Source organism: Oncorhynchus mykiss, chromosome 12, assembly GCF_013265735.2.
Source record: "Oncorhynchus mykiss isolate Arlee chromosome 12, USDA_OmykA_1.1, whole genome shotgun sequence".
Classification (NCBI taxonomy): domain Eukaryota; kingdom Metazoa; phylum Chordata; class Actinopteri; order Salmoniformes; family Salmonidae; genus Oncorhynchus; species Oncorhynchus mykiss.
The window spans coordinates 12,350,542-12,360,186 of record NC_048576.1 but is presented as its reverse complement, the minus strand read 5'-3'; the positions used below and the strand labels follow the sequence as shown (position 1 = coordinate 12,360,186).

Genomic DNA, 9,645 nt, shown 5'->3' with positions numbered 1-9,645 from the left:
CTTCTCAAGGTCCTTTGCTGTTGTTCTGTGACTGATTTCCACTTTTTGCACCAAAGTACGTTCATCTCTAGGTGAGAGTGGTATGACGGCTGTGTGGTTCCATGTTGTTTATACTTGCATACTATTGTTTTACAGATGAACGTGGTACCTTCAGGCATTTGAAAATTGCTCCCAAATATTAACCAGACTTGTGGAGATCTACAATTTATTTTCTGAGGTCTTGGCTGATTTATTTTGATTTTCCCATGATGTCAAGCAAAGAGGCACTAAGTTTGAAGGTATGTCTTGAAATACATCCATAGGTACACCTCCAATTGACTCAAATTATGTCAATATCCTATCAGAAGCTTCTAAAGCCATTACAGAATTTTCTGGAATTTATCCAAGCTGTTTAATGGCACAGTCAACTTAGTGTATGTAAACCTCTGACCCGCTGGAATTGTGATACAGTGAATTGTAAGTGAAATAATCTGTCTGTAAACAATTGTTGGAAAAATTACTTGTGTCATGCACAAAGTAGATGTCCTAACCAACTTGCCAAAACTATAGATTGTTAACAAGAAATGTGTGGAGTGGTTGAAAAACTAGTTTTAAAGTGTATGTATACTTCCGACTTCAACTGTATGTGCTGATGTAAAAAGGTCTTTACAAATAATTTGTTTATTTTATTTAACCTTTATTTAACTAGGCAAATCAGTTAAGAATGAATTCTTATTTACAATGATGGCCTACCAAAAGGTAAAAGGCCTCCTGCGGGGACGGGGGCCTGGGATTAAAAATAATAATAATAATAAATACAATATAATATAGGACAAAATACACATCACAACAAGAGAGACAACATAGCAAGGCAGCAACACATGACAACACATTTGATTGATTGATCAGCCTTACGGTTTCCAATGCTCCTGATGGGTTGATATTTTGGGGCGAGAGTAGAGAATCTAGACCAGCTGTCTGGTATCGTAGTCACTTGACACGGTAACAACAGCAGATCAACTAATCTGATGGTTTATCCTTGTAGGTTTTTCCTAGCAATCAAGCTTCAGAGGTGAATGTTGTTAGAATGTCCTGTTAGTAGCATTGTAAGACATCCATCGCTAACCTGCAGGAGGTTAAGTTCTGCCTGTTCATTGCAATCAAGCCTCAGAGGTGTTGATTTAACCATGTTTGTGTGTGCTCTCTCTCTCTCATGTCAATGCTGACTTTTTAAAGATTGAGAAGTTCACTCTGGGGGGAATCGGAGTGGTATTCGAGGCTAAGGCATACCTCAAGTTGCACTTTGACCCCTCAAACAACTGCGTGAAGGACATTTACCCTGCCGACCACCTTATCCTAGAGAGATATACACGGTTATGAAAATGTCACATCAGGGTAAGCCTACACAAAACACAGCCCTTATTTGAACTATTTCTAAAATCCCCCATGAGAAAAATCTATGGTGGAAAACCGATTGGAACCATTTCCCTGTTTGACCGCTAGGGTTTATGGGTATTATGACTCTTACTGTGGCATTCTATATGTGAGCATGTTATATGATCCCATTGGTTTCATTTAGCTGTTGTGTTCATATTAGTGTTGTATACTGCGCTATGTTAATTTTAGAACTGAATACCCAGTGTTTTCTTCTTGATGAATTGGAGTCAATGATAATGAATTAACGAAAGATAATTACTTGCCTGTATAAAACAAAAGGTAGAACTGCTTGCCTGTGAATTCTTCAATACACTTTATTGATTCATTTCAAATGCAATGCAGGAATTCTTTCTTTGGGACAGACAATAATGTTATTTGTTAAGCATGGGACTAGAATTAGGCTTAATCTGTCTCTGGGAAACTGGTCCTATATGTCCAAATCAATTGAGTGACAGGTTTAGAAGACTTTAACACGTATCATTGATATGCAGTTCTTGATGTCAATGATTAACATACAGCTTAAAATGATAAACCACGACGACCAGTAAAATCAAGCTTCATATTTATCCACCAGTATCTTCACCCAACAATGTGACAATGTTTTCAGATTCATTGGACAAAACATATCTGGTGAGAGATGTTGGAGTATGTTGTCGTAATTCACTGTGTAATAATACTGGAATGTGATGATGACAGAGCTGATATCATGCTAGTCCTTGTGTTGTTGATGTGGTGGAGGTGAAGTAGATCACCAGAGAGAGAAAGAAGGGGGTTGATATTCAGAGGGGCATCAGACCTCCTCCCCCCTGTCAGGCTGCACCACGGTGGGCTCACTGCTCTGGGAGGGCAGCTTGCCCCCCTCACACGGGTAGAGGGGCCTCTGGAGCTGTGATGTCACAACAGGAAGCTCCTGCTTTTCCCAGTCGCCCTGGCACAAAAAAAAACACAGAAGCAGTCAGGCAAGGTGTGTGTGTGTGTGTGTGTGTGTGTGTGTGTGTGTGTGTGTGTGTGTGTGTGAACATCATTGTACTGTGAAGACCTTAAATGTACTGTGAACCTTTGACTTGTTTTGGGTGATGGTTAAGCGCACATTTGAACTGTGTGTTTGTGGAATTGTGGAATGTGTTTCTGTGCAGTGTTTCTCTATGAGAATATGCTCTATACGATAGAGTTAGTCTCCAGTCACCAGACTCTATACGGTAGAGTTAGTCTCCAGTCACCAGACTCTATACAATAGAGTTAGTCTCCAGTCACCAGACTCTATACGATAGAGTTAGTCTCCAGTCACCAGACTCTATACGGTAGAGTTAGTCTCCAGTCACCAGACTCTATACGGTAGAGTTAGTCTCCAGTCACCAGACTCTATACGGTAGAGTTAGTCTCCAGTCACCAGACTCTATACGGTAGAGTTAGTCTCCAGTCACCAGGTCTCTATACAAATCAAATGAAATCAAATGTATTTATATAGCCCTTCGTACATCAGCTGATATCTCAAAGTGCTGTACAGAAACCCAGCCTAAAACCCCAAACAGCAAGCAATGCAGGTGTAGAAGCACGGTAGAGTTAGTCTCCAGTCACCATGTCCCTATACGGTAGAGCTCCCGAGTGGCACAGCGGTCTAAGGCACTGCATCTCAGTGCAAGAGGTGTCACTACAGTCCCTGGTTTGAATCCAGACTGTGGGAATCCCATAGGGCAGTGCACAATTGGCCCAGTGTCGTCTGGGTTTTGCTGGGGTAGGCCGTCATTGTAAATAAGAATGTGTCCTTAACTGCCTAGTTAAATAAAGGTTAAATAAATAAATAAAATAGAGTTAGTCTCCAGTCATCAGATGATTGGCTGGCATGGCCCTCAGGCCCTCTGAACACAGGGACCAGTCAGTCAAAGATCAATGGCCGCAGGTGGGGATACCATGGGATACCATGGTAAATTAAACACTCACTAAATGCCTCCCTCACCTTCCACTATCCTTGTCTGTTACTGTCCCAGCAGCCATCAGCCAGTCCAGTCAGCCGCATACACACCTCTCCAGCCAGCTATGCGCTCACCCAGACTACTGGTGAATGATTTCAGACTGACAGCGATGGGTGAGGAGGGTTGTTGTTATGGTGGTGCTCATATACGGTATCAGGGCCAGTCTGAGAGCAGAGTAGCAGTAAACTGAGACCGTAAATGATCAGAACAGACTGCACCCTGCAATCTATACTCCCATTTCGTTTAATGGTGAAGCAGCATGCGCTGCGCAAACTCTTTTTAACATTTTATGAATATCGTTTTGGATTTTCAGCAGCAGCTCAGAGTGTGTATGTACCGGTATTGTACTAGACTGTCCTGTACTATACTCACAGGGAAGAGCTTGGTGAAGGGCTGGTAACAGGCCATGGAGATGGGATAGGCGTTGTAGAGAGAGTTCAGCACCTCTCCACTGTCCTGAATTATACATAACTATACTCTACTGTACTGTCCTGAACTATACATAACTATACTCTACTGTACTATACATAACTATACTCTACTGTACTGTCCTGAATTATACATAACTATACTCTACTGTACTATACATAACTATACTCTACTGTACTGTCCTGAACTATACATAACTATACTCTACTGTACTGTCCTGAACTATACATAACTATACTCTACTGTACTGTACATAACTATACTCTACTGTACTGTCCTGAACTATACATAACTATACTCTACTGTACTGTCCTGAACTATACATAACTATACTCTACTGAACTATACATAACTATACATAACTATACTCTACTGAACTATACATAACTATACTCTACTGTACTGTCCTGAACTATACATAACTATACTCTACTGTACTATACATAACTATACTCTACTGTACTGTCCTGAACTATACATAACTATACTCTACTGTACTATACATAACTATACTCTACTGTACTGTCCTGAACTATACATAACTATACTCTACTGTACTGTCCTGAACTATACATAACTATACTCTACTGTACTGTACATAACTATACTCTACTGTACTGTCCTGAACTATACATAACTATACTCTACTGTACTGTCCTGAACTATACATAACTATACTCTACTGAACTATACATAACTATACATAACTATACTCTACTGAACTATACATAACTATACTCTACTGTACTGTCCTGAACTATACATAACTATACTCTACTGTACTATACATAACTATACTCTACTGTACTGTCCTGTACTATACATAACTATACTCTACTGTACTATACATAACTATACTCTACTGTACTGTCCTGAACTATACATAACTATACTCTACTGTACTGTCCTGAACTATACATAACTATACTCTACTGTACTATACATAACTATACATAACTATACTCTACTGAACTATACATAACTATACTCTACTGTACTGTCCTGAACTATACATAACTATACTCTACTGTACTATACATAACTATACTCTACTGTACTGTCCTGAACTATACATAACTATACTCTACTGTACTGTCCTGAACTATACATAACTATACTCTACTGTACTATACATAACTATACTCTACTGTACTGTCCTGAACTATACATAACTATACTCTACTGTACTATACATAACTATACTCTACTGTACTATACATAACTATACTCTACTGTACTGTCCTGAACTATACATAACTATACTCTACTGTACTATACATAACTATACTCTACTGTACTGTCCTGAACTATACATAACTATACTCTACTGTACTATACATAACTATACTCTACTGTACTGTCCTGAACTATACATAACTATACTCTACTGTACTATACATAACTATACTCTACTGTACTGTCCTGAACTATACATAACTATACTCTACTGTACTATACATAACTATACTCTACTGTACTGTCCTGAATTATACATAACTATACTCTACTGTACTATACATAACTATACTCTACTGTACTGTCCTGAACTATACATAACTATACTCTACTGTACTATACATAACTATACTCTACTGTACTATACATAACTATACTCTACTGTACTATACATAACTATACTCTACTGTACTGTCCTGAACTATACATAACTATACTCTACTGTACTGTCCTGAACTATACATAACTATACTCTACTGTACTATACATAACTATACTCTACTGTACTGTCCTGAACTATACATAACTATACTCTACTGTACTATACATAACTATACTCTACTGTACTGTCCTGAACTATACATAACTATACTCTACTGTACTATACATAACTATACTCTACTGTACTGTCCTGAACTATACATAACTATACTCTACTGTACTATACATAACTATACTCTACTGTACTGTCCTGAACTATACATAACTATACTCTACTGTACTATACATAACTATACTCTACTGTACTGTCCTGAATTATACATAACTATACTCTACTGTACTATACATAACTATACTCTACTGTACTGTCCTGAACTATACATAACTATACTCTACTGTACTGTCCTGAACTATACATAACTATACTCTACTGTACTGTCCTGAACTATACATAACTATACTCTACTGTACTATACATAACTATACTCTACTGTACTATACATAACTATACTCTACTGTACTGTCCTGAACTATACATAACTATACTCTACTGTACTGTCCTGAACTATACATAACTATACTCTACTGTACTGTCCTGAACTATACATAACTATACTCTACTGTACTGTCCTGAACTATACATAACTATACTCTACTGAACTATACATAACTATACTCTACTGTACTGTCCTGAATTATACATAACTATACTCTACTGTACTATACATAACTATACTCTACTGTACTGTCCTGAACTATACATAACTATACTCTACTGTACTATACATAACTATACTCTACTGTACTGTCCTGAATTATACATAACTATACTCTACTGTACTATACATAACTATACTCTACTGTACTATACATAACTATACTCTACTGTACTATACATAACTATACTCTACTGTACTATACATAACTATACTCTACTGTACTGTCCTGAACTATACATAACTATACTCTACTGTACTGTCCTGAACTATACATACCTATACTCTACTGTACTATACATAACTATACTCTACTGTACTATACATAACTATACTCTACTGTACTGTCCTGAACTATACATACCTATACTCTACTGTACTATACATAACTATACTATACTGTACTATACATAACTATACTCTACTGTACTATACATAACTATACTCTACTGTACTGTCCTGAACTATACATACCTATACTCTACTGTACTATACATAACTATACTCTACTGTACTGTCCTGAACTATACATAACTATACTCTACTGTACTGTCCTGTACTATACATAACTATACTCTACTGTACTATACATAACTATACTCTACTGTACTATACATAACTATACTCTACTGTACTATACATAACTATACTCTACTGTACTATACATAACTATACTCTACTGTACTATACATAACTATACTCTACTGTACTGTCCTGAACTATACATAACTATACTCTACTGTACTGTCCTGTACTATACATAACTATACTCTACTGTACTATACATAACTATACTCTACTGTACTGTCCTGAACTATACATAACTATACTCTACTGTACTGTCCTGAACTATACATAACTATACTCTACTGAACTATACATAACTATACTCTACTGTACTATACATAACTATACTCTACTGTACTGTCCTGAACTATACATAACTATACTCTACTGTACTATACATAACTATACTCTACTGTACTGTCCTGAACTATACATAACTATACTCTACTGTACTGTCCTGAACTATACATAACTATACTCTACTGTACTGTCCTGAACTATACATAACTATACTCTACTGAACTATACATAACTATACTCTACTGTACTATACATACCTATACTCTACTGTACTGTCCTGTACATAACTGTACTCTACTGTCCTGTGTTATACTATAACTGTACTACACTATCCTGTACTCCAACTGTACTCTACAGTCCTGTACTATAACTGTACTCTACTGTCCTGTACCATAACTGTACTCTACAGTCCTGTACTATAACTGTACTCTACTGTCCTGTACCATAACTGTACTCTACTGTCCTGTACCATAACTCCCCTCTATTGTCCTTTACTATATTTTAAATATACTCTACTGTACTGTCCAGTACTATACTCTACTGCACTGTCATGTACGATACTATAACTATACTGTACTGTCTTGTAATATACTACACCTGTACTCTACTGTTCTGTACTATACTGTAACTGTACTCTACTGTACTCTACTGCCCTGTACTATACAATCAAATCTGAAGCCATATAATTGTATGAAATTGATTAGAATCATAAAATTATAATCAATTATGTGTGTAGTGTTAGTCAGTAAAATGATAATAAATGATGTGTGTAGTTTTAGTCATGATGTGTGTAGTTTAACTCAGAATTAGGGTAAAATAATATAACTGTAACAATGTCTATTATAGTATCTAAAAAACAGACTGTCTGAGCAAGTTTCGGTGCCGACCTTGGCTGGGGGCCACTGAGAGTACTTCCCAGGGTCTCCCTATCTTGAGGGAGGACGGGGAGTGATTCTCACGGACTCCCCTAATCTTTATCGGCTGGGTAGCAGGACAGTGTGTGCGTAGGATGCCTAATGTTTGTTTGTGAAAGTATGTGCGTAAGAAGCCAGTATAAAATGAATGGTTTTGTACAACTAACCAGCTCTCTCGTGAATAAACCTTATTGACTATTTTAGCTGGGCCTCCGTCTGTTTCATTTCCACCAGTATCTTACAAATCCTGGTTAGTAGACTGAGTAGTTAATTGAATTGGTTTATGAATATCGAGAACATAATTCTCATAACAGGAATACAGTTCATTCAATGCTGTCTTAGTGCCAGCCTCTGACTGTGATGGTATGTAAACAGCTACGAAAAATACAGATGAAAACTCTCTAGGTGGATAGTGTGGTCTACAGCTTATCATGAGATACTCTACCTCAGGCGAGCAATAGCTCGTGACTTCCTTAGATATTGTGCACCAGCTGTTATTTACAAAAATACATAGTCCGCTGCCCCTTGTCTTACCAAATGCAGCTGTTCTAGCCTGCCGGTGCAGCATATAACCAGCCAGCTGTATGTTGATAGTGTCGTCGTTCAGCCACAACTCCGTGAAGCATAAGATATTACACTTTTGAATGTACCGATGGTAGTTTAATCTTCCGTGTAGGACATCTATTTTATTCTCCAAAGATTGCACGTTTGCTATCAGAATGGAAGGAAGTGGGGGTTTATTCGATCACCTACGAATTCTCATAAGGCCTTTTTCTCCGCCTCCTCTTTACGCATATCACAGGGATCTGGGCCTGTTCCTGAGAAAGCAGTATATAGTTTGCGTCGGGCTCCTCAGACTCATGAAAAGAAAAAAAGGATTCTGACAGTCCGTGGTGAGTAATCGCAGTCCTGATGTCCAGAAGTTACTTTCGGGTCATAAAAGCTGGTTGCGGCAACATTATGTGCAAAATAAGTACAAAAATAAGTTACAAACAACACAAATAAACAAATAAAAAAACACAATCGGTTGGAGACCCTTAAAACGACTGCCTTCTTCTCCAGAACCATATTTAGAATATTTACTATAACTGTACTCTATTTTCCTGTACTACACTATAACCGTACTCTACTGTCCTGTCCTATACTATAACTGTACTCTACTGTCCTGTACTATACTCACAGGGAAGAGCTTGGCAGAGGACTGGTTACAGGCCATGGAGATGGGAGCAGTGTTGTAGAGAGAGTTGAGAACCTCTCCACTGAAGGAGTCCCAGGACAAAGAGGAGAACTGGTCCGTCACACTGGCCTGACCACAGCTACACACATCACCACCCTGGAACCTGAGAGGAGGAGAGGGGAGGGGGGAGGGGAGGGAGGAAGGTGAGGTAGGGGGGTCGGGGGAGAAAGAGGGGGAGGATGAGAGGACAGTGAAGGAGGGTGAAGTAGGGAGAGAGGGTGAATAAGAGGAGGAGGAGGAGAGGACAGTGAAGGAGGGTGAGATAGGGGGAGGGAGGAGGGTGCAGGGGGAGGGAGGGAGGATGAGAGGACAGTGAAGGAGGGAGGGAGGGAGGGAGGGAGGGAGGGAGGGAGGGAGGGAGGGAGGGAGGGAGGGAGGGAGGGAGGGAGGGAGGGAGGGAGGGATGAGAGGACAGT

The 9,645-nt window shown here is 38.7% G+C and overlaps 1 protein-coding gene across 1 annotated transcript in view; it reads right to left on the bottom strand.

Moving 5' to 3' along the window:
• Nucleotides 1-1,712: 1,712 nt before the first annotated feature.
• The window catches only part of dbh (dopamine beta-hydroxylase (dopamine beta-monooxygenase)), a 49,814-nt gene continuing 41,881 nt past the window's right edge, over nucleotides 1,713-9,645 (bottom strand). Inside the window, exons 11-12 of the mRNA XM_036936939.1 lie at nucleotides 9,173-9,332; nucleotides 1,713-2,344 (exon numbers count right to left, since the gene is read on the bottom strand). Coding sequence (XP_036792834.1) covers nucleotides 2,207-2,344; nucleotides 9,173-9,332 — 298 coding nt within the window. The 3' untranslated portion in view covers nucleotides 1,713-2,206. The remainder of the gene's footprint in view (nucleotides 2,345-9,172; nucleotides 9,333-9,645) is intronic.